The following is a 25,747-nucleotide window of genomic DNA, read 5'->3' as shown; positions in this document are numbered from 1 at the left end:
AGCGGTGGGTGTGAATCACGGTGTCATTTGTCAAGCCTGGTAAAAATCCCCTCTCTGCTCTCTCCTGGCTTGGTGTTGATTTCCCCTGGTTACCTGTGTTTCACAGTCTCCAGAAAATTCAGCTGCCTCTCTGTTGTCAGGGATTGTGCTAACCGGGAGGGATTTTCTGTTTTACTGTTGCTTTTGGGGTAGAAGCGGTCCAAGTCTTAAGACCTTTGCCAGAGCTGCAAGAATGACATTCTTTTCACGTTTTATGACTTCGTACCCATATTGTGGGGCTTGTCTGTTCTTGTAGGTGAGCTCCCAAAAGATGGGCCTGCACTTGCTGAATGTTTCTGTGAGTTTGGGCTTTTGGCAGTGAGCTAGAACCCAGTGGACTTGATGATCTTCCTCACAGAACTGGAAAGGACCATGCATATTTCTTGAGGACATTGTATTTATATTATCATTTTCATTACCTTTTAAAGAGCACTGTGGTGTTTAGGGTAATGTTCTTCAGCCAAGAAGCCAGAAAGCAGAGTGGGTTCTTGGAATTGTTTTATGATTGTGATGCCTGTTTTCCCTTCATCAGTGTCTGCGTTTGATGGTAAGCCCTCCAAGGGCAGCAGTCGCCTGCTCTCTTCCTGTTTTGGTCATTGCAGTTTCCATTGCCGTCGTCTGCTCGGAAATATTATTGAATGCCATTCATAAGCAGGATAAAAGCTAATCCCCAGGTCCTTTCCAAAAATGAGCATGTTGAAAAAGGAACCTGATTCGTGTTTATTTTTCCCATTATCTGGGCAGAAGGAGAATATTATACAGAGGGCCTAGAATCACAAGTGTGTATTCGATTTTGAGTCCGGATTGTGAATATGGGCAAGTTATTTAATCTCTGATGAGATCCTGTCTGCTTCTCTGTAAAATATTAGTGCAGCATCTCAAGTATCCGTGATGGCGTGAGAACTTCAGTGAAGCCAGGCAGTGGCAAGGGGCTTACCACATTGTGTTTGCAGATGGCGCCCATGACTTTCCTGGGCATTCAGGTACTCTTAGGCCTGACAGCATCTGCTTTTTACAAGTTGTGTATTCATGAGCATTAGACCAGCTGCTTGGGCTGTTGGATGTTTAGATATACTGTTTCTCTGCTTGGTCAGTGAGTGGGGCCCAAGGTGAAGAGGTGGTTGCCCCTGCCTTCCCCCGTGACCCCCAGATCAGTTCCATCCTGTAAGTGCTCTGCAAGACTTTAGCACTTGCTCTGCAAATGTGTGTCCTGAAGTTGCCAGCATTGGTGAAAAAGAGCTCCCAGCGTCTGCCCAGCTTACCGGGGGATTCCTAAGGATGGTGCCATCTCCATAGCTTGCTCTTATCAGGTAGCAGGGAGCCTGGGGTAGAAATTGGGTGGAGCTGGGAGGAGTGTGTCTGATGTTGGCTGAGTCAGCATTTCAAGGGAGGAATAAAAAGGAAAACCCAACCCAAAGCCTCACCCAGTATTCAGTTTCCAGCACCATGTTTATCTTTTTCTGTCAGTATTTCCTCAACAGTATTTGACATTTCTCACTACTAGGACATGAGAAAGGTTGAGTCTTCCTAACAAATTGGACCTCTGTTTTTATCTGTTTTTTGATTAGATCTCAGAGGAATCTAATTTTTAATAGTTTCTACAAATAATGCTTTGGATTTAGGACTCTTGCAGTGGTGAAACAGACTTAATTTGTTAAGTGATTCAAAATTTGGTTTCAGGCAGATTTTCATACTGTTAGTGAACCCAGGTCTAGCTGCTCACCACTCAAAAGCCGGTAAATTGGCCAAGTGGGTGGAAAGGAAAGCTTGCTTTATTTTGGATGCTAGCAAATGAGGGTGAGGGAAGAGGGCAGACACCAGTTCAAAGGTCAACTCTTCCCTACTGACAATTAGTGGATAAGAGCATTTATAGACAGGGGTTGGGGGGCTACATGCAGAAACAGCACAGTCAGCTCTGACAGTCATCTTGAAGTTGGTCATCGGTGGTCTGCCCAGCATCATCTTGATTGTTTTCAGTAGTTAATCTTCATTTCCAGGGTCGGGCAGTTCCCATTTCCTTGAGGCCATTTCCTGGGACTGTGGCAGCTTCTGTCATGGCTACATTCTGGCCATCATGTAGTTAACTTCTCTTGCCTGGTGGGGATTTCAGTATCTGCAAAACAGCTTGCAGGACATGGCTCAGAATATTATCCATAGCCCCTGAGGAGGGACTAAAGGTCTGTGACTGTGCCTCGTGGCTGCAGTATTACTATCGGGTCTCCTCTGTTTTCCTGTGTTTCTTCTGCGTGTTCTCACTTCTCTGATCAAGCTTATTCCTTGGCTAAGGCTTCTCCACAGGCAGGCAAGGACATGGTGGGTGGGAATGAGGACCACAGGCTCCTGCTCCACTTTGATACCAAGTAATCCTGCTCTGCTAAGCTCTTTTGGATTGGAGGTAGCTGCAGGTTTCTGCCTGGAAAATCCCATGGATGGAGGAGCCTGGTAGGCTGCAGTCCATGGGGTCCCTAAGAGTCAGACACGACTGAGCGACTTCACTTTCTCTTTTCACCTTCATACATTGGAGAAGGAAATGGCAACCCACTCCAGTGTTCTTGCCTGGAGAGTCCCAGGGATGGGGGAGCCTGGTGGGCAGCCGTCTATGGGGTCACACAGAGTCGGACAGGACTGAAGCGACTTAGCAGCAGAAGCAGCAGGTTTCTGAGAGAGCACTTCTGGGTAAACTGCAAGAACTGTGTCGAAAACAACCAAGTTCTTCAGTGGAGCCAGATACAGTGTTTCAGTAGCAAGCAGATTTTTGAAGGGTGGGGGGAGGATAGGCTTATATTTCCAGTGTTATTAAGAGAAACACTTCAAGGCAAAGGCAAAACAGGTAATAGGAAGGAAGCCCCAAAACAGGACTCGTTCGTCTTCCCCCATGCTACTGCAAATAACTAGTAGGTATGTCTTTACTTGAAGCACTAGATTACTCCATTTTGTTACTACACATTTGAAATTAGAAGGAAAAAAATGAGATTTTATTTTTTATAGTTCCAGATCTCTCCTATGCCATGTTTGTTTTAAATGAACAGATTCCAATCCTGTATTGGATAGAGTTTAACGAAGATGACACATAAAGCTTTCAAAGAGGAGTCTCTGCCAGCTGATGGAGCTAAATGAATGTTTAGTGGATTGGTTCCACTCTTTTTAATAGGTCATGGGCCAGGCCTTTCTGCAGTAGTTCTCAACCCTGAAGTTTCATCATGGAGTTGAGTGAGCCTGTCCCAGTGTGGTGCAGCCACTGGCAACATGTGGCTGTTTAAATAAAATTTTGACTTTTATTGAGAGTAAGTAAAAATAGTGTCTCTGTTGTACTAGCCCAATTCAGAAAGGTTTGTCACAGAGCTCAGGTCAATACCATTGTATCATCATTGTATCATCTCAACTGGTGTTTCCTGAAGCATCAGTATTCTTTGGGGCTACACGGACTCTCTCTCCCTCTTCCAGCTTTACCAGGCATAGTAGGCTATAAAAGAGGGGTGTGAAGTTGTGATTAAAGAAACATCATGACCCAGAATTTCTCACACTCATCAGGCTAGGTAACCCCTTTTGTGTCTGTAAATACTTAGTTAACTGTCTTTGAAAAAAAAAAAAAACTGTCTCAGCAATAGGAAAGGAGAACATTGCAAGAGATATTTAATAACCTATATGTGGAAAGAATCTGAAAAAGGATATGTGTGTGGATCTGAATCACTTAGCTGTGTACCTGTAAGTCAACTACAATAAAAAGAATCATAGGAAAGGATGCTAGAAATTTTAATAAACAGCTTTTACATGGGAAGTCCCTCCTGTTTCAGCTGGTGATAAACGTCTACATAGAGGCCTAGCGCTGGCCAGGCCTCCCCGTGTCATTCCCGCTGGGCCTCGGTGCGCTCTCGGTGGCTCTTCTAAGCATTCTCCCTTTCCTCACAGCTGAATCTGGTGTCCAGCGTCACCCTCTCCAAGTCTGCGTCAGAGGCTTCTCCACAGAGCTTACCTCACACTCCTACGACCCCCACCGCCCCCATCACTCCCGCCACCCAAGGCCCCCCCGTCATCACCACCACCAGCATGCCAACGGTGGGCCCCATCCGCAGGCGGTACTCAGACAAATACAACGTGCCCATCTCTTCAGGTAGATCCTCTATTCTTGCCTCACATAGAGTTGTAATCAGCAGTGCTTGTCGACCAGCCTGTTTGTAAAAAGTGATAATTAATAGGACAATGATTCTTATTTAGCAGATATTGCGCAGAACCAAGAATTTTATAAGAACGCAGAAGTTAGACCACCATTTACATATGCATCTTTAATTAGGCAGGTAAGTAAACAATGCAGTTTGTGAAATTGCATCAGAAGGTATATGTGTACAGGGATATATTGATGAAGTAGATTTAAAACCGTTTAGTATGCAAGCATGCTAAAACCTTTTCTATAAGGTTTTTTAAAACTGCAATATATAACATAATTGCTTTTGATTAAGTATTACAATACGATGTGATTATTAGGAAATTCATTTCACACAACAGTGAAAATGAGCCTGTTTAAAGATGGCAAGTCAATTATCACAAGCTACAGTAATCTCTGATCCCTAGAATTAATCTGGGCTCTAAATAATTACTGAGCTTTAATCAGCTAGTGAAATGTTTTGCATTTCTCTTTGATTCAGCTTTATGAATGACTAATAAATTAATATTTCTGTACGGAAACAGAAATAAAAACTCAAAACAATTAGATAATTCCATTTTGAATTTTGCTATTGAACTGGTAAATAGAACCATTCATCTTAGATCATTTCGTGAAACCTTTCTCAGGCTTTAGCTCAGCATCACAATTAGTTTCTATTTTCCAAAAATTGTATAATGACAGTTGTGCTGATTTGGTCATAAATTATCTTTTTCTGTTACTTTCACTTCACAGGCCATTCTCGAATCTCCAGAAAAGCAGCTAACACTAAACGAAATCTATAACTGGTTCACACGAATGTTTGCTTACTTCCGACGTAATGCCGCCACGTGGAAGGTAAGCTTTGTTGCAGGTGTGTCTAGTCTTGGATCTTGCCGTTTACAGGGGAGAGTTTGTTGTTGGTAACGTCTTGTAAGTTACAATAATATTGTTTTGATACATTCAGAGAGTCTTAATTTGTAGGAATATTGGATTGAGAAAATAATTACTGTGGCGTTAAAAATGCTGGGATGGAAGACTCCCTTACTTTGGCATCACATGGACCAAAGTTGTCTGCCTCTCTCTGGTTGGAATGGGAAGGAGGTTGTCTTGTGTACACAAACCTCACGCCTTGAGGTCTTTAGCCACCATCAGTATTTATTTCTGCAGAGACTGCATAGATAACTTTTTTCTTTAGCCATTAGTAATGTGGAAGAATGATGAGGTAAATGTGAGATAAGTGGAGAAGGCTGTACACTCCAAACACTAGCACAGTATATGGAAGTTACTACAGGAGAACCCTATATATATATATATGTATGTATATGTATATGTATGTATGTATAAAAGTTGTGTGTTTTTTTTTAAGTGAAGAGACTGTCAGATATTCATTTAACTGTGGGGAAGAAAAGTAATTATGAAATAAATGACTTGACTGATACCATTTGCTCTAGACTAGTCATCCATAGCTCCAAGTGGGATGCCCCCAGCAAGGCTTGTGATCATACAACAGTCCTCAATCCAAGTTCCACAGTTAGTGTATAGATTATGTTAGTATTGATTGCATTGTATTAGATTAACCTTTCAGCAATTTTTGGATTTCCTCACTATAATTTCTGTTTTAATAATATTTTTGCTGTAGAAAAAGGGGCAGGTACTATTGGAGATTAATTATTTTTGCATATTTAATATCTAGAATTCTTATAATCCCCCAATTCTAAGACATTTAGAAATATTTAAAATGCAAATATTTTACACAGTTTTATTATAAAGATGATAGGGGTTTGTTATAGGGTGTAAATAAAACATGCTTTGCTTGAACTAGAAGTTTTCCTTGCTGCTTATTCACTTTATATGGGAGGAAATCAAACATGGAAAATACATTTCCTGTACTACATTTGTCATAAATTAGCATTTTTAAAACAAAAGGAATATAACCGTAGAATTAATTCTTCACACTTACAGAGTTATGAATAATGACCCAATGTACCTTTTTTCTATTAAGACACATGGGCACTGAAGGAACTTGGTTCAAAATATTCCTTTCTCTTCCTCAGCCTGCCCCGAGGAAGAGAAAATATAAAATAATCTTCAGCTATGAATGCTTTTCAGAATTTAGGAAGTATAAACATGAAGCAGACATTTTCTTCTAATTCCCTTTTACAAATAGCAAATGATCAGATTTTAAAATAATTACCAGTGTTGAATGTGATATTTAGGCTCAAATCTTGAGATTTAACTTTTTCATTTCTGTAAAGTGCCGGCAAAAATGCCATTCATATAAACAGTCCTAGGTGAAGTATTTAATGATTCATAAATACATATACTTTTCTCTCCATGACCTATTTGTGCTGCGATCTTACACAAAAGTTAAAATTCCAGGTAAAAGTGATGACTGAGAAGACCTCACTCACCTTTTCTGGGAAATTCTCTATTTCCAGTTGCTTGTGCTTGGATGTACAGTCTTCAAAAACAGAAACTTAAGTTTTGACCTTACATCTTAATTTATATGACTGTACAATTTAGACAGTTCTAGAGCAGTCCTGTTTTTCAGACATGGCTTTTTCAGTTTTGTACATCTGATACTTACTGTAAAACAGTAGATATGGTAGGATGAGGAGAAATGCTGCTTTCTGTTCCCAGTTTGGTGTCCTCTGGATACATGTACTCTGGATTTTTTTTTTTTTTTATTTTTTTTTTTGGTAAGAAACTTGGGTTTATTTCAAGCACTTCAGTGTTGTTCTAGGAGATAAAGAATGCTAAGGGTCTACTGTTATCTCTGCCTTTGTGCAATATAAAAAAGAAAATGCTTTTTAAAGACTCATATATATGTGGAGAAATATGTCCTACCAAGTATAATGCCAAATATTTTCCAGAGATTGTTGTTTGATAGAAACCTATCAAACCTGTTTGAATCAGGGGTATCCTTTTGTAGTCACTTGAAAGTCTTGAACCCACCCCAATTATGCTGACATTGCTCAAAAATTCCTTGAGTATTTATCCTATGGCTTCTTTCTGTGAGCAGTTCCATCATGCCATGTGATAAAATTTATCTCATTACCTTCTAAATGAGACCAGAAAAATCACACTTCTTGAGCATGACTCCTCACAGAGTCACCAGTGGTGATTATCCAAAAATGGAAACACCTCTCAAAGAACAGATCAAGATCTGCCCCTGGAAAGGATCAGGGAGAGAGGAAGCGGTGAAGGGAAGGAATACAGAATGTTTGAGCGATAGCAGTGTTGCTGAAGTAAAGTGAAGGACTTAGGAGGGATGTGAGGTGTGGTATTAGTATCGTCTTCTTATGCCCCCATTGTCCCCTTATTCCCTGTAAGAAGAAAGTTGGGAGTAAATGACATGGGTTTCTTTGAAACATCCTCCTGTCCAGTTTTGAGTGTCAGTAAGTTCAACCAGGAGAACTGAAGAGGTGAAGCTGTGCTTGGTACTTTACCTGGTAAGGGTTGTGGAATTTCCTGAAACTCAGGAAAGGTGAGATGTTAAAAACTCTTCACCCTTCAGTTGAGCTCCTCCTTTGGTAGGTTACATATGTCAAGGGTTTCAGTTCAGGAGTGCCCAGAATTTACTTTTTACCCTAAGAAAGTTATATGTAAATAGAAGCCATCAAATTGCCATTGAGAGTTCTACTCATGGTTCCCTTTGGCATTTTCTCTGTTAATTAAAGCACTTACCCCTAGTAAGGGCCAGCTTTTATATATTTGGGAAGGTAAGGCATAGCTTGATAATGGATGCTCATCCAGTGAGGGTCATGTCATCCTCTGATCCTGTCAGATGCAGGAGGCGGTGCTCTCAGTGGTAAACAGCCAGTGTCCATTTCTTCTGAAGAAATCTGAGAAAATGGGTCAAAGGTGTTAAAGCCAAAACTTCAAAGAATAAAAAAGCAGCAGCAAAATGACTTAAACCATTTTTGTATGAGAGATAGTGAGTTTAAAGGTGACAGTTTTAAGCTTGTTTCCTGATTTTAAAGTCATATTAACATTACTTTTCTATTTTGGCTGTGAAACATATTTGGGAGCTAATATTTTAGTATGAGAGACGAGTGGGTTTAAAAGGGAGTGTTTTATGCTTGTTTCCTGATTTTGAAGTCATATTAACATTACTTTTATATTTTGGCTGTGAAACCTGTTTGGGGGCTAATACACATATTAAAAAATACTTCTGGTTAACTATTACCAGAGATTAGGCGAAAATGCCAAAGTACAGTTAACTCATCACTTTGGATTTTGATTTTTCTTTTTGGAAGAGGCACCCTTCAGCACAGGAGGGTCCTCCTAGGGGTGGGAGCTGCAGCTCTTGGGGATGGGTTTACAACTGTGGGCTGTGAGGCTGAATTTACTGCTGTTTTTGGAGTCTTTTTCTTATAGAAAATGTTCTCTCTTTTATACTTGCTGCAGAATGCAGTGCGTCATAATCTTAGTCTTCACAAGTGTTTTGTGCGAGTAGAAAACGTTAAAGGGGCAGTATGGACAGTGGATGAAGTAGAATTCCAAAAACGAAGGCCACAAAAGATCAGTGGGTACGTCCGCCATGTTTGAACTTCTTAGCCTAGCTTGGATCGCGCTAACCAGTGTCACGTAGAGGCTTTGGCTGCTAGACGGTGTTAGACCAAACACCTGGTTTCACGTTGTCTCAGTGAAGGGAAGCAAAAAAGCATTTCATCCCTCCTGTTTTGTATGCCCGCCAGTCCCCTGCCCTGCTTGCTGGTCTCTGTTGCATCACATGCTAGTAGCTTTTAGGTGGCGATGCATATTAACCCTCACAAACCATTGGCTTATGCTTATGGCATTTTATTTTCTTTTTCCTGTTCCCTGTATTGGATGTCTGTTCTGCCCCCAACCCTGCCTCTCTCCTTTTGTTGCCACTTCATCTCCTTTGCTGCTGCTCCTATCCCAGGGTGCCATTCGCACCAACCTCTCACTGCATAAGTGCTTTATCAGAGTAGAGGATGAGTTTGGGTCCTTTTGGACAGTTGATGATGAAGAGTTTAAACGTGGCCGCCATATTCAACGAGGCCGTCCTCGCAAATACTGCCCCGATGAAAACTTTGACGAGCTTGTCGCACAGTAAGAGCCTTTACTTGCTTTTGTTTTTTGTTTCTGCTGTTGCTTTGGCTTTGCATGGTTGACTCATCCCATAATAGTTTTGCATTTCACCACGTAGCAGTGCCACGGCTTTCTGCAACGGAACTAAATCGTGTGATTTGTACATGTATTGCTCTTGTTTCCCTTTGGAACACCAGCGCCCTGAATAATGCTTTTTTGACGTCTTTAATGCAAATACGGGTTGTCTTTTGATTCAGCAGCTTTACGGGGACCCCTATAACTCAGTGCTTTTGCGTGACCCCTAATTCCTCCAAGTGAAAAGGAAACTCTTCTTTAGAGTTAAAATGTGTATTTACTGGGGTAAATTTCTTTTATTGGCTCACACAGTATAACAGTATAAATGTAGTAAAATGAATGATAAAAGTGCTCCGAGCATAGGAAGGAAACTGGTTAACAATCCATCTACTTCCTTTAAGGATCATTGATCAATGTAGGTAATTTCCTCCCCAAAACCACCCCCGCTTTCTGACCATATCCTCATGTGTGATTTTTTTTTTTTTTTTAAGTATTTTTATCCTTCCTATCTAGAGATGTTCTTAAAACAGTATCTTGTCATCATTTGGTCAGTAAATGGACATATTCTTGTATGCTCACAAACTTGGCTGTGCCAGAGAGACGAACCAGCCTTGGCTGACCAACCCTCCCTAGAGTACCCCGCCTCTTTCCTTTTGGCAGTAAATGAGCTTTGAAGACTTCTTCTTCAGAGCTACCCTGCCATTCCTCTAGCATTTGTTCTAGAACTCAAATCCTGAAGACGCTTAAGAGCCAGGATTCCTCCCGCCCACTCCCAGGAGACCTTGCTCACTGACATCCCAGAGCATCAGCCTTCCTGCTGGAGTCAGGGCGGCTGCTCCAAGTTGACAAAGGCTCATCCACGGAGGAAGTGCCCAAGCTAATTATTACATAGTCCGCAGTTTTACCCCCAGTTTGCTTGAAGAGCAAGGTCTGTCCAACTCAGAGGTGTTCACACAGACCAGCCCCTGGTGAAAGGGAGAAACCCGACTTTCCTTTGGGTTGGGGACTGGGAGACATTTCTGATTTGGAAGGATACCAGAAAGCTTAAGACTTAGCAAAGAACTCGGGGGGTGATTGTGTTTAACTTTGAGTTTTTATCTTTCTCTCACACAGTAACCCTTCCCTTATTAAAAACATGCAGACCAGCCACGCCTACTGTACACCTCTCAATGCAGCTTTACAGGTAAGACGAGCGGCCGCCCCGACTCTGTGGCGGAGGGACATGTCTCCCCCACTCATTTCAAAATATATTAGCCTCGCTCTAATTAGATATTAAATTTTAATTCCGTTAAACTTTTTTCTTAAGTGCACAAAGCATCGTACTCCCTGGAGGCAAACACATCGGGCTGCTTCAGCATTAGCAGGATGCTTAGCATTTTGAATATTGTGGCAAAAAAATTAAAAGTTCACTTATTAATATTTATCAGCAGTATCATAATTTCCATCCTCTTATTTCAGAATTTCACTTGAGGCAAAAATACCACAAGTGTAATTACTCTAGCACAGCTATTAATGTGCTGGATGATAGGCTACTGTATCACATGACCTTCTATTGTTCACGGGTTTAAAGAGAAAGCAGAGCTTTTTTATTTCTTCTCCTTCTTTTAAAGTCTATTTTAGCATCTTTTCATTGGGGAGGGAGGAGGCTGGGTCTGGTTCGCTTGGTAAAAGTAAACTGTTTTTGTTCAAGCGATAGAGTTAGACTCTAGGTTTCCAGCAGATTGCTCAAGGTTACATAATAAGCTTGCAGGATGTTTGTCTCCTACTGACAAACCAAGCCGTCCTTACGTAACCGGTGTTACCAGTAGTGGGGGGTGAAGACACGGGGTTTGAGCAGGAGGGAGGTAACCTCCCCGATGTGAGTACCAGGGCAGCCCTGGCATCTGTCAAGCCTTCTAATTATTGCACATCTCAGTTACCAAACAATCAAGTCACGGCCAAATCGAGAGAGGACTGGAGTACACTGTACTGAACTTACCTGGGCAGGGCCGTCCTCCCGAGTTCATAGGTGGACAGGGTCCTGGGGACCTTCGAAGCCTGTGTTCTTGACGCAGATGTGACGAAGTCTTGTGCCCATTCAATGGGCCAAAATTAAAATTTCCCGAGGGAAGGGCACAGAGAAGCAGATGTCTTTAAAAGGCTCCTTAAGGGGATGATAGTGATGAAAACACAATGGACACACTCGGCATTAAGAGGAACAAAGTTGGCTGAAGAGGCGATAGAACAATCTTCCTGTTCTCACTGAGCACCTGCCCGGCGTTCTAGAGAACCGTTTTCCCAGTTTACGCAGCGAAGGCTTCGGGCTTCTGAGGATGGAGCATCCACAGCCTTAACACACTTTGAGTTCAGAGGCAAATTCACTCAGCTTAGCTTTTCAGTAATTATATTTATATATATATATATATATATATACACACACACATACACACACACAGCCCAAACCAAATTTAATAGGAGGAACTACTTTCTGTGTTTCTTTTAATTACTTGTAGTTTACACAGTAACTTTAGAAAAGCAAATGAAGGCACGCTTAGATGCCGCCACTGTAAATACCATTCATTAGTAGCTTATTTTCCCTGGAGTCTTATGAAGTGTGAATTTAAAGGCTGCTCTATCTGGAATGGTATTCAGATTACAAGCACATTTGACATTCATGAGGCTGCCAGGCAAAAAAAAAAACAACACAGCCCACCAGCAGCAGTGATCCTCCAGCCTCTGGATCCTCTTAACTTTGTGACTAATTTCCACTAGGGTGCTTTCTCTTTACAGAACTGCTCACGCTTTACTTCTACAACATTTACCTTTGGCCCTGCACCCTTTCTTTCTTTCAGTGATAGCCCCAAACTCGCCCACCATTTTCCCAAGAATCCTTTGTATCTATCCTGAGGTGAGCTGAATACCTGGGTCTCAAGTCATGATTTGAGGAATGGATCTTCTCCCTCTCCTCCAGGAGTTTGGGTCCTTGGTCAGTAGACAGTCCCCTCAGACAACTTGCCACCGTGCACCTTAAATAAAGAGTCTACCAGCAGGCCTTCCCTTCCTGCCCACTTCCATTTTTTCAAGGCAAGTAAAAATAATAGTGGAACAACATCTTCAAAAGATTACTAGAGCAACATAACGCGTGATATACAATATATAAAATAGGACAGCAGAATCCACTACAGAAATAAAACATTGGACTCGGGACAGATTGCATTATGCTCTGAAAAAGTGAAGTAACTAAGGGTAACCGTAAAGCTTCATATTTATAGACTGCCTCTCCCCGCTGGGATCTCAGAGCAGTTAAGGCTCCAGGAGGGACAGGACTTAAGCATCTTCGGTTTGGGGGGGTAGAGGGGCCAGTGTGATGTGAAACCTCGTACTCTGCATTGGACCAGTCCTTTATAAAATCTGTAACCCCTTGCTCCACAAGGGACATCAAGTACAAAAAGAGCCACTAGGTTAGACCTGAGCCGTTGGTGGAAAGTTTTCTAAGCTCGGGTAGGTGGCTCTGGTCACTCACGCAGAGAATGTCCAAGAAGCTGTCTTGTGTAGGAGCGACCGGGTTTCTCACTGCAGCCCACGTTGTCATTTTTTTAAAAGAGGAGCACACTGGTTTTCTTCATTTATGTCTTTTTTTGTCTGAGAATCAAGGGATCGGTGTAAGTAAGTGCTTACCTTTGGATGCCTTTCACCAGTGTCAGCCCGTGTTTTATGATCCACTTCCCATCGGAAATGGCCTTGACCCAGAACACACTGAGAGCCACAGAGAATGAATCATCCTGAAAAGGTTGCCCTGTCCGTAGGATGGCCAGCTCATCCCAAAGCATACGTTCTTTGGAGCACTTCAGTGTTGTATGAACTTCTCCATCTTTGACTGGAGAAGCTGCAAGAAAAAAACAGCAAGCTAGAGCTTGGCCCCACTCTTGCCACCTTCTGACTGTAAAAGTGAAAGAGACTCACTAATGGTCCCAGCAGAACTTCCGTGTCAGGGAGAAACAGGGCCACTGTGTCGTCTAAAGTAAAGGCAGCCAGTATGTGTGTCCGGCTGCAGTTTGGTGCGGGGCGGATCAGGCAACGGGTCTGACTTTTCACTCTGCCAAAAAAAGACAAAATGTTTTATTGCAATTACAAGAGATCTGTTGAAAAAAGTACTTGATGCAAATTATTTGACAAACTGTAGGAGAGTGAGGAATGTTCAGATGTGCTGTTCGTCAAGATGAGTTCACCACATTTGGAAATGAAAATGGGATTTTTTTTCCCCCACTTTTTAGAAGAAGGCAGTTACATAAATTCAGAAGTGGAGGGAAGGAAAAGCCGTGGGCTTGCAGTGGGCCTGGCTTCGAAGTCATCCCTAGCCAATGCTGTGTTAGGTGTGGGCAGGTCATCCGTCCCTGGATCTCGAAGGCGTCTCTGGCTTTGGACCTTGTACAGCAAGTGAGACTGTGATTGTCTAACATGCAGATTCCCTGCAGCCCAGCTCCTCACCTGTTCTCTCTCCACTTGCGGGTTTTACTTGGTCTCTAGAGCCAGGGTTTCTAGAATCGTTTGGACTCTTGTATCACTGGCCAGTTGGAGTCACTGCACCAGATTGTCCTGTGATTGTACTTTTACCTCATTAGGATGGAAAACCAGGCCGAGTGTAGTCTGCAAGGGAACGAGTTTGATAAATCTTGGTCTAATTACAGCTGCCAGGTTTTGAAAGTCTGTCCTCTTTAATAAAATGCAAAGTTACTAGGTCAGAATCATGACCCAAATGAAGCAGTATGGACACTTTAGCCCAGTGAGAGGTCTGACTGGTGTCTGCCTCTCAGACTGGGTGGTCGTTTTCTTCCAGTGCAGTAAGACAGGAAATGAACAGTACATCCAACCATAGGGTTTAGGATATCTTTCTTTTTCTCTCCATTTCCACACTTTTTTAGCTGACACTCAACTTAGAGTGACTTTGTCACCTTCCATATGGATGTACTTACGTACCCCCAAAGAAATACAATTTACAGCTTCCTTTTGCCAGAGATTTCTTTTTTCTTTGGTCTTCAAATTCCAGATGATTGGTTGGAACCTGAAAGATTGCATAGAGTTACCTTCAACCAGTTATCTCAGACTACACTAAAAAGATTCAAAAATCATTAAAACAGAAATGATGGGGAGGGGAGATAAAAATTGATTCCAATTCTATAATCTCTTCCTTTTCTATAGGATCTGAGACATAAATGTTTATGGAAGTTCTCATAAGTTTGGGCTCTGCAGCCAGAATAATCTGATCAAATCTTTAATATCCAATAGTGGAGTCATCGAAGTGGATAAAGAAATGAAAATTCCATTACATTTCCCTGTGATCTGGAAATATTCAGTTCCTCTTGAAAAAAGGCTTCAGACAGAAAACTCGTTATGAGATAGCCTTGTCTAAAGCTTGTGCCTCCACTCCACAGGCGCCTCGGTCCCTCCAGCTATAGCTCTTTGGAACCCAGCTTGGGACACGTGTCATCATCAGCTTGACTCTTAAATCACAGCCCTTCTAGACCTGTTAGAAACTTGTCTTTGCCAACTATACCAGAATGACTGTAAACTGAAGACCATCGAATCCACCTGTAATTGATAGCCTCCCTGTCTGTACACCCTGTGTCTTCATGCATTTTCTTTGGGTTGATGGCAGGCTTCGATGGCTGAGAACAGTATACCTCTATACACTACGGCTTCCATGGGGAACCCCACTCTGGGCAACCTGGCCAGCGCGATCCGGGAAGAGCTGAACGGGGCGATGGAGCACACCAACAGCAACGAGAGCGACAGCAGTCCGGGCAGATCCCCTCTGCAAGCTGTGTGAGTACTGCCCACCTGCAGCACCTCTGCCATCAGATCCCCCTGGTTTTCTGTCACACGAGCCTTGCTCTGACTGCTGTCAACACCTTTTCTGTCATTTCCGACTTCCTAGAACCCAGGGAGAAGTGGGTGCTTCCAGAATTGTTCAACTCGGTTCGCAGCTAAAAGGACCACTTACTTATTATATCCGACCCATAAAAGCAGTAGGCTTCCTGCAGCCCCACAAATGCCCAGAGCCACAAAGGGGAGTGCTTTTTGCCCTTGCTCCGTCAGCTCAGGCCATTATTTCAGCCACCTTACGTTTTCCTCCTAGAAGCGGTATGCATCCTGTGACACAGTTCACTGTCTGTCCGACGTGCCGGCGTGCTGAACCCAGCAGGGCGGGAAAGGATGCTTGTTTACTTGGTTGTGGGATAATGGTGAGCCGCGCACGCCACGCTGAAGCGCTATTACCAAGCATTAATGATGGCACGCAGGAAAGACGGCATGATTTATAGATTGCTCTTAAAATATCAAAAGGAAAATTAATAGGGGCATTATAGCAGCAGACGGCAGTATAATGAGCACGCCCAGGACCGTGCAGAGTGCTGGCTGAGGGCTGTCTGTCCTGCGTGTGTGTGATGCCCCTGGGGGTGGGCGATGGGAGGCAGGCAGGGTGACACCACTCCCTCTCTCGCAAGAAGAGTTTCAAAAAGAAACCCCATTTTCCCACGTAGGACTCACCAGGGATGCTCTAGAATGACAGCTTCTCCCTTTTAGCGAGTGTCTGTAAAACCAACGCCCGCTTTAAAGGAGTAAACCAATGCAGTGTTTACCATGCTGTCAGTTCCTAGAAATAGAGCCCTTGTCTGCACAATGCTTCTGAATTACTGACCAACATCTTAGTTTAAGAGCATTTGAGTGATCAGAATGGAAAATATGACCTGTGGCAATTAGCAACAGAATGAATTGGCATCTAACAACAAAGGCAAAATGCTGCCTGCCAGTGTGGGTAATTGGTGGCTTTGGAGGAATCTGAAATTTGATTATTTAGCATTTGAATTTCATGCCCAAAGTGCTTTGAAAAGGATCTTTAAAGATGAAAATAGTCTTTGTAAATTCATAACAACAGTCCCTTAGCATTTACTCCACAACATTTTAAGAACGTGTTTATCTCTCACGCTGCCACTGCCGTATATCATGCTTCCTCCAGCAACCTGGTGTTTCTGACTTTTTTATCACACCCGCATTCATCTTTAAATCATTGTCATGACAGGAGTATTTACTAAGATATTAAGGAAGTTCAGAGCAAATATAAATTGTTATGTATGCTACTTCAGGAAGTACTCACTGTGGAGCAAAAGCGTCTGAAGCTGCTGAGTGGAAGAGAGTTTTTCCTAGTATCCACAGAACTCCAAGGTTTCGTTCCTGTGTTTACAGTAAAAGAAAAAAAATGACTAAAAAAAATAAAGGAAAGATATTTGGATAAAAACTCACACAGCAGTTTTGAGTGATGCTAATTTTGCTGTATAAGATAGTTACTATAAAGTTAATTTATGGAAACTTTGAGTTAACCCCAGTATAACAGAAGTCTTGTTTTATAGCTGTCAGTTTAATTTTTAACAAAGTGAAGATTTTACTGATGGTTTTTTTTTTTTTCTAAACCTGTATAAAGATGTCAAAAAGCATACTGTTTGTTGCTCAGATCTCACAGGTATACAGTACAATAAATTATTTTGCTAAAAAGAATTATATGTCATCAGCCCATTTCCTATGCCTACTCTTGGTGCTGGAGATGGTTACCCTTTTTCATCTCACAATTCCATTAAGCAAATTCTATAATGATGGAGTTTGAATTCTTATCTAACATGCATTACCTGCTATGACTCAGATTGTCTCCTAAGCTTTCTATTCTATTGGAATAACTCAGATTGTAAACTTCACAGCAAGGCTTAAAGGACCCTGTTGGTAACGGCCCACCTGCTATCTAGTGTTGACATAGAATTCCTTCTTACCTTCCCCGTGACACTCAAATACCACTGCATTTTTTTCTCTCTCGGAACACTACCAAGTAACCCAGAAGTATGGCTTTGGAGTATTATCCGTTCATCCTGCGAGGAGCTAAAGGAGCTGTCGTACAAAGCACGTACTCCATGCTGTCTCCACACCCTCTGAACATAGTGCCTTTAGACAGCAGTCAGCTCGCTTTCAAAACTCTGCTGTTCCCACAGTGGCTAAAGAAAGCAGTTAGATCTAAGAAGGAAAATGTGGGGTTTGCACAGTTATTCCCTGGAAGCCCTTTCGGAAGCAGAAGTCAGAGAGAAGGGAGGAGGTGACCAGTGAGCGTGGAAGGCGCCACGCGCGGCTCTGTTTCCCAGGATGCAGGGGGGTGACTATGAAGCACAGGGTCTGAAGGAGGCTGCAGCTTACCTGAAATGGATCTTGCATGGAAAGCCATCCTTTCCCATTCTCTAAAGCCCTGCTTGCCCATGTTCCTGCAGTGGCCCCACTCAGCAGGGGGGTCTGCTGGTTTCACGGAATGTCGTGAGTTGGATCTCATTTCCCTGGAGTTCCAAGAAGCCTTATTACCATCTCACCTGGTTGTATTGGCAGCTTGTCACACCGTAGATCTGATCAGTTCACCTTTGCTGGGGCTCCACTCGATAGTAGGTGCTGGGTTTGAATCAGGGTGCACAGGGTCGTCACCTGTGTCTTTGGGATGGAAAATAATCTCACTGAAGTTTGCCTGCAGATTGCAGGGGGAACCAAATACTCTCCCATGCGAACCTACCTTGTTGGGGTTGGGGGAAGTGATACATACCTGATTTTTTCTTTTGCCTAGCCTAACATTTGTCAAAGTCTCAAATTATAAAGCAAGAACTTCATTAAGACTCTCCAGTTGTTCTAGGGTCTCCCCCCTCTCCCACCCATAGCCTTGTATCATTTCTGTCATCAGATTCAGCTTTATAAACCTAAAAAGATGAATATATCTGGTAGTGTGAAGAAAAATGAAAATGGGAAACACAGCTGACTCACAGTTCAGGCAACACACAACCCTAAAACACTCTTGTCCAAACTGTTACTAGAACCATGCTACCAGAGGACAGGAGGGGGTGAAGTAACAGTTCAACAGTGCTAATATGAAGCCCAAACATAAAGTGACGTTCACCATTGTCAGTCACCCGAGAAACACAGCTGAAGGTAACTGGAACTTTCCTTGTACCTGCTCAGCAACACAGCGTATTTGAAAAGCAACACTTGGGGCTGATGAGGTTGAGTCTAAATTGATAGAGCTTCTCTGGAAATTAACATTGCAATAAATCACAAGAACCATAAGATGTTTTAGCCTCTGCTCCAACAATTTCATTCTCAGACATTTATCCTAAGCCGGTAAATCAAGTATGGATAGAAGTGGTCACTGTATTACAACAAAGAGCACAGCAGGGTTGAAAGGTACAGAGGCGGGAAAAAGACAGTCCCAAATGCCCAGTGTTAAGGGGTAACATGTCAGTCAGCACAGTGCTCATACAGTCAAAAAAATTAAAACTAAAGGTAGCAAAATAACATTCCTGCTATGTTTGCAATATGTGAAAACATGACCCCAAATGGGAGAGGATAGACAAAACAAAATATCCTCCCTTAACTAGGGTTTATAGGTGATTTTTTTTAAAAAAGGAATAAAAATCCACACACCCAATTCTTCCCTAAAGAATACAGGGGAGGGGCCTACGGGGGCTGACTTCCCAGGCATGCGATGAACACAGTCTCACAAAGATCCCACGCTTGAAAGTTTTAACGCTCAGCTGTTTCCATCTGGAAAGTCTCAATGAATTTTTCAAATGCATTTTCATTTCACACTGGACTCTGCAAATTATGCATCTGGTCCGGATCTTGACGCTAAAAACAAATAAATAGGACCATTAACAAACTAAGAATAGTCGGAGCCAAACTAGTGAAACATACTCTAATACAACCTGGGCATATTTCATTTCGCACATAGTTTGTAAGAACACAGGCTCTGTTTTTTAAAAGCTGTTTATCCCGACATCCACCTCCAAACACTGCTCTCCAGGCTTCGCTAATTAAGAGTCCAGGAGGTCCCCGTGGCAAGGGCAGTCCGGAGCACTCCTCTGTTGGTTTTTCAAGGTTCAAGTGGCCTTCAGGGTTTGCATACAACATCAATTATTTAGGGAGGCAGCAGTCCCCAGCTCCACCTCTTATTACTAATACTTGATAAAGTCGAATGAAAAAATCCACCCTTGGTAGCCGGTCCCTGCAGTGGGATCTTTTTTTTTTTTCTTTTAAAACATGAATGGGGATCGGGTTTTATAACTTGAATGGCTCTTTTACATATCAAAAGCCCCACAACCGAAAGTAATTTGTATTTGCAAAAGGATCAGTTGTAAATATGATTTACGAACAACATTTCTCAGTTGTTATCGGAGAGGTTTCGTGTGGTCCCTCGCCGGCCCCTTCGGGTGAACTGTGCGCTGGGCTGTAATGAGCGCGTTGGCAGATCTCATCAGAGCCCAGCGCGTCCCGGTGGCCGCTACCAGCCGGGGCCTCTTGTTTAGTCTTGTTTACAGCTGACAGCGTTATTATTCTGACCGGGGCTCCGCTTTCTTATCATATTGTTGTGTTGAGCGCACCTTTTCCTCTCCGTTTGTGTTTCCTGGCAGGGCTTTTCTTGCCTTATTGACAGTTTGTAAAAATATGCATTAATTTGGAGTTTCCAGCATGTATCATGGTGTCTCTCTGCTGTGTTTGCTTGAAGTTGATTAATGATAGACCCTCGCTTGGGGTCGGTCTCCGGAGAGCTCTTTCACAGGTTCTGCATGTTAACTAGCAAAGCAGAACACACAGAGAGCTGCGATTAGCCCAGCCTCCAGTTTTTGGTCCCCACAAACTACCCTTGCATTACCGGTTCTTGGTTCATGGGATTGTTTCAAGGTTTGTTTTCCTCCATGCAGGAGGCCACTCCGGGGCCTGTTAGCTGACCCAAAGTGTGTCCTTGGTCTAGCAGCATCAGTGCAGAGCTGGTCAGAGATGGAAAGTCTCAGGCTGCATTTTAACCAGAGCCCATGTTAATGCGCGTGCACATCACACTGTAAGAAACCCCATGGGAGGACACACCCACGGGTGCTTCCATCCAGAGACCCTTCCGGGATGGTGGGAACCTCCCTCCGTGCAATCCAGTATGGTAGTCAGTAGCCTACGCGGTGGCCCTGGAGCACATAAAATGTAGCCAGTGCAACTGAGAAGCACAGTTTTAAACTGTCTCAATTTTGGTAGTCACACGTGGTTAGTGGCTGCTGTATAGAACGTCACAGCCCTAGACTGTGGCTTCTGTGCTACCCAGAACACCCAACTTACCTTGAGTTGGGAAGTCCCCTCAGTGAACCTTCTCTTGCTTTTCCAGGCATCCTGTACACGTCAAAGAAGAGCCTCTGGACCCCGAGGAAGCTGAAGGGCCACTCTCCTTAGTGACAACAGCCAACCATAGTCCAGATTTTGACCACGACAGAGATTACGAAGATGAACCTGTCAATGAGGACATGGAGTGAACATCTGGGCAGGCCAACCCCAAGAGTGTGAAGATTGGGGGGAAAAAACACACACACAAAACAAAACATGTCAAAAGTTGGCAGTGAAATCGTTCTCCATTGGTTGTACAGTCTGGAGGATTTTTCACTACATTTTGACAACTTTGCAATGTGTTAACTCTTAGTGCCATCAAGAATCCCATTTGGGAGTATTTTTGATTTTTCTACTTTTTGTTGAAAAAAGGAATTTGTACTCTGTGCATTGGATGGACTTGTTTGGTACTGGGGATTTTCCTCTCTTAACAGTCAACATCAGTGTTGTAAATTCGCTAAACTGATTCACTTTTAGCAGCAGACTTTGAACTGCAGTCCTGCCGACGTTGCACAACGAGGACACCCAACTGAGCATGTGCGCCTGAGCTGCAGACCAAGCCTCTGCCCAGAATCCAAGGATTCCAATGGACGACCTATTTGCACAGTACTGCATGTTGATTATCACTGCCTTTACTCCATTTTTTTTTTTTTTTTGCTTCCAGTTGGGATGGGGAAGGCCTTTGTGTGTGTATTGGGGGGAGGGTTTAAAAATAATTATCCCAAACTTTTTAATGTATTGCCTTTTTTTTTTTTTTTTGGCTTCTCCTATACCATTTTAAGTTCTGACCTCAGGCCTCCATTTGGGCCCGCGGCCTCTTGGAGGCTTCAAGTTTTCTGTACCTTGTGATGAATGTTAATAGGTGTTTTTATTATACAAAGCTGAATGTCATTTCTCGTTCGTAGTTTTCTGTCACTCATTCCATTTCCCTTCAGACATCACCACTGTTTTCTCAAAAGTCAGAAAACATTCCGTTTTGGTCTTTTGCAAAAAGGTCCCAAATGCTGCACTCTACATGTGAAGGTCCTCTCACCCAGATGTGAAGTTCCTGCCAGAAAGAGAATGAATGACAGAAAAAAAAAAAAAATTGAGACACCCTAGGAACCATGCAGATTCATTTCACAAAGCAGTATTGGAATGTGGGAAGGGGGTTGTTTCAGATTTTCCTCTTTTTTTTATTTTAAATATCGTATCTACCGTCATTCTTAATAAATGCCACAGCATTTACCAGCACAAGGAGACATAGGCAGCAGCCCCTCTTCCCCCAAAACCAAAAAAAAAAAAAAAAAAAAAAGCACTGACCGCGTGGCTGTAGAAGGCTTCCCTGGGATGACCTGGTTGAGATGGGCCTCAAGCTCTCGCAGTTGTTAAAACCAGCATGAGTTGCTTTGTTTGCAAAATGGCCCCAAAGCTGGCTTCCCTGAACAACTCTGCTGCAAGTGCCGGTGGCCCCCAATGGAAACATCCATTCAGACCTGCTTGGTGGCATTCATCTGTTTGAATGCAAATCAGATTTCAATTTGAACTTGTTCTGTGAGTTAATGAGGACTGGGCTCAGCAGAAGCTGAGGAGTTAATTTCCACTGTGCAGACCGGGTGCAGCAATGCCGTCTGTGAGCCGGCATCACCCCACCAGTCCTGTCTTGGAAGCCAGCAGCTCGAGGCGTCAGGTAGATGGGAGCTCAGCCCAGCCTTGGGCTCTGGGGGAGACAAACAGGACGTGCAGGACGTGACGCTCATGGGTCAGTTCAGCCTCAGTCCTTGGAACCCTGAACGCTTACTTGCACCCCCTTTCCTGACATTTATTTATCTAGGACTGTAGCTCTTGTTTTAGTTCGAGAGCCGTTTGGAGAGCTTAATTTATATGCTTTGTACCTTTTTTCCCCTAAAATTACCAAAGATATTCCACAAAGTTAAATTATGTTCTCTGTTTTTATGCTTTATCTGATGAAGCCAAATATCCTCTTCTTGTTGATCAAAGGAGGCAAAATAATTTAGAGGCAATTGATGAGATATAGGCTATTGCTAACTTGAGACAACTGCTCCTTCATCATAGAGGACATTTAGGAGACCAAGTAGGTAATGGAACCAAAGTAGTTACTTTTTTTTTTTTTTAATCATTTTTTGTTGTTTGTTTTTTTCCTACAGAGACCAAAACTCATTCCTGTAAAGAGAAATTACGGGGCTACTGAAGGGAGAAATAGGATACAGTATTAAGGGTGTACCATCTCCAAGGAAAAACAAAAACAGTGTATGGCATATGAAACTTAGGGGGTGTCCAGTCCAGGAGACAGTTATGGTAAAATGAAGGTAAAATTCAGAGAGAACAAAAAAGCTTCCACAATTGAACTAGACCATGTAATAGTATTTCTAGAAGACATTTCTTTTCAAAGAAAGATTGTATGCCACTTTTGTTTAAAGACTGTGCTATGATCACTGCGTTCATTTTAGTTTCTCTTGTCATATCTATCCTCCAGGTTTTTGTTTTATTTTTTAAAAGGTTTTCTTTTTGTCCTTCCTTTCTTTCAGATTAGGCTTGCCTCAGCATTTTTCATTAAAAAAAAAAAAAAAAAAAGAAACATTCCTGTCCACTCACAAGCTTGGTAGAAAAACTTCTTTGGCAGTTACTTTTGAAGCTTCACACTGCTTTCTCTATAAAGGGCAGTCTGTGGTCACTCGAGACTTACATTTTTTTTTTCCCCAACTTTTCCAGGCAGCGTCATGATGTGCAGGCAGTAGCCAGACAGGGTCATGGGAAGGGGGCCCTGAGCTTCTGAACGGAGTGGTTGCTGGTTAGTTTGGTATTCAAAAGAGGATAAAAATCTGGTAGATTAGTTCATTCTCAGCATGTGTAGCTAGACATGAGTAAAGTTAACAGCATGAGAAACTGTTAGTACGCATACCTCAGTTCAAACCTTTAGGGAATGATTAAAATTTAAAAAAAAAAAATACATTTCACTCAGTTGCACTTAGTCGTATGTCTTGCATGCTTAGTCTAAAGACTGTAGCAAAAGAAAAAAAAAATTAGATTTTACATATCTTTGCAGGTATCACAGCCTTGCAGAAGAACCAACTGAAAAAAAAAAAAAAAAGAATCTCAGGCTTTACAGCAAGCAAACTTCACTCTGATTTTTCCAATTCTGATTCTGTATCCCTTGGGGGTAATCCCAGTTGCTTCTTTAGGATGGGGTTTATTATGTTGTACATATATCCCGATGTGTCTGTGTGACTCTTTGTCTTTTTTGGGGGAGGGCGGAGGGTGGTTCTTTTTTTAGATATTGTTCCTAAAAAGGAATAAATGCATACACCTGTTTGTCAAAACACCTTTGCTTTTTGTGCAACTGCTTTATATTAACAATACTTAAGGAAAAAAAAAAAGCTTTGGAAAAAAACTACTGTATGTAATGGAATTGCAGAATATGCTGCACATGTATTTTATTTAGTTATTCTTGCTTTAAGAATATCGGATGACATTTCCTGACATGTGGGAGGGAAAAACTCCCAAACTTTTTTTTTTTTGGCTTTTAAATTGTAACATAGTTGACAGATTTTTTTTTTTTCCCCTGTTCTCATTGATCAGAGCATCTTGTACAGGTTTTTTTGGTGTGTGTGCGAACGGGTGTGTGTTAATCTGTTTTTTGATACATTCCTATCCCTTGTGTTTATCCTACCATTGCCCTCCTGGCTATCGTAAATGAGTTCATACATTTGAAAAGAGAAAAAAAAATGTTGTTTTAAAAAGTGTTTTCTCCTGCTGCAGTAAATACTTTGCATGATGAAATTCCAGGGTCACACTTTCAAAGTTTATCAGTGAAGTAGTGATTAATCATGAGAGTGTCAAAGCTATTGAACTTTTTGTATAAAAAAAAAAAAAAAAAGAAAACTTTACAAGGTGCCAAGATGTACAGACAATTTTGTTACTTTTTTTTTTCCAAAGAAAAGCGTACCTTTAGGGAGAACAGTCCCTCGCATCAGACAGATGCACCGTCAGGAATGAGGATCCACCCTATTGTCCCTAGTCTGTCCTTGTGAGACAAGTTAGCGCTGCCTGCAGTGTACCAGCAGTGAAAGGAAATACCAAGGCTTATGGATGGGAAGAGTGACCGCCAGCCCCGCCACCTTTGGATGGCTCCGACCTGATTCCCAGCGTTCCATCAGACCTGGTAAAGACACCTTGGATTCTTCACCCAAAATGCGATGTCCGTCATTAGCAATTTTATCATGGGGGAAAAAAAAGTTAAAGATTTCCTCTCCTTTCCACATTCCAGCTTGATCTCCGTTTCCAAGGGTACAAAGAAGAACATGTTTGTCAGGATTCTGAATCTTTGGGGGACCTTTTGCTTAGTGGTAGACCCTCTGGATATTCCAGATGTTTCTGAGAGTCGGTTTGGCTTTTCTCTCCCGAGAATGAGACTTAACAATTCCAAAGGCATCTATGTGGGCCCCGTGTAGTTCTCACGACGTGCGCTACACAGAAGCCTGCGTGGAGATGGTACAGCCCGGACTGTGAGCATGGTGCTCCGTGGAGATGTGCTGCCAGTAACAAGAATTTTTTTTCTTTTTGTTCTGTTTTGATAAGGCATAAAAGGAACTCATTCCTTGACATCAACTGTAATTCCATCATTCCGTGTCTGTGGATACAGACAATAAAAAAAAATGTTGTGTAGTCAGTACTAATTACTGACATGATCGCATTTTCAAATGCAATAAAAATACTGGTTGTTCACACTGGTAGTAAAAGTCGCCACCGCCTAAGTTTCTTTCCCCTTCTGACCTCCTGAGAGTGTATGTTCGGCATATGCCTTCGGTTTAGCACCAGCTGCTTCCAACTCAGAATTAAAATCAATCTTAACTAAAAGCTTTCATCATCACAGAGGGCTGAAGCTCTCATCCCTCAGGATTTCAAAGTGAAAGTCTCCACTTAGAGAATTAGGGGGAAAAACACAGAAAAGGGGAGGTTACCTTTTCTCTCCAGGAAGCACACTGATTTTTTTTCCATCATATTTTATATAGAAAAAAACAAAATATTGAATAGCAAACTAAAATTTCAGAGGAAAGCAATTTCATGAATAATTCATTTAAATTTCACATCTGCAAGATTAGTCATCCAAATAAAATGCTAATGTCAAAAACATGCACCGTCTATAATATTCTCATCAAGAAATCTCTTTGCATATAAAGATAAATGCTGAGATTAGAACAAATGATTTTATAAAACTATTCTATCCAAAAGTATGGT

The 25,747-nt window shown here is 42.3% G+C and overlaps 1 protein-coding gene across 3 annotated transcripts in view; it reads left to right on the top strand.

Annotated features, from left to right (window-relative positions):
* Positions 1-25,251, top strand: part of FOXP1 (forkhead box P1) — a 738,073-nt gene extending 712,822 nt beyond the window's left edge. For all 3 annotated transcript variants that reach the window (XM_010861997.1, XM_010861996.1, XM_010861998.1), the window contains 7 exons: positions 3,949-4,150; positions 4,255-4,334; positions 4,934-5,035; positions 8,591-8,712; positions 10,427-10,496; positions 14,949-15,115; positions 20,514-25,251. In XM_010861997.1, the coding sequence (XP_010860299.1) occupies positions 3,949-4,150; positions 4,255-4,334; positions 4,934-5,035; positions 8,591-8,712; positions 10,427-10,496; positions 14,949-15,115; positions 20,514-20,658 (888 nt within the window). In that variant the 3' untranslated portion in view covers positions 20,659-25,251. The remainder of the gene's footprint in view (positions 1-3,948; positions 4,151-4,254; positions 4,335-4,933; positions 5,036-8,590; positions 8,713-10,426; positions 10,497-14,948; positions 15,116-20,513) is intronic.
* The last annotated feature ends 496 nt before the right edge of the window (positions 25,252-25,747 follow it).

The sequence above is a fragment of the Bison bison genome, unplaced genomic scaffold, assembly GCF_000754665.1.
Source record: "Bison bison bison isolate TAMUID 2011002044 unplaced genomic scaffold, Bison_UMD1.0 scf7180017864474, whole genome shotgun sequence".
Taxonomy (NCBI): domain Eukaryota; kingdom Metazoa; phylum Chordata; class Mammalia; order Artiodactyla; family Bovidae; genus Bison; species Bison bison.
The sequence above is the reverse complement of the archived record's forward strand: the minus strand, read 5'-3'. Positions and strand labels throughout refer to the sequence as shown.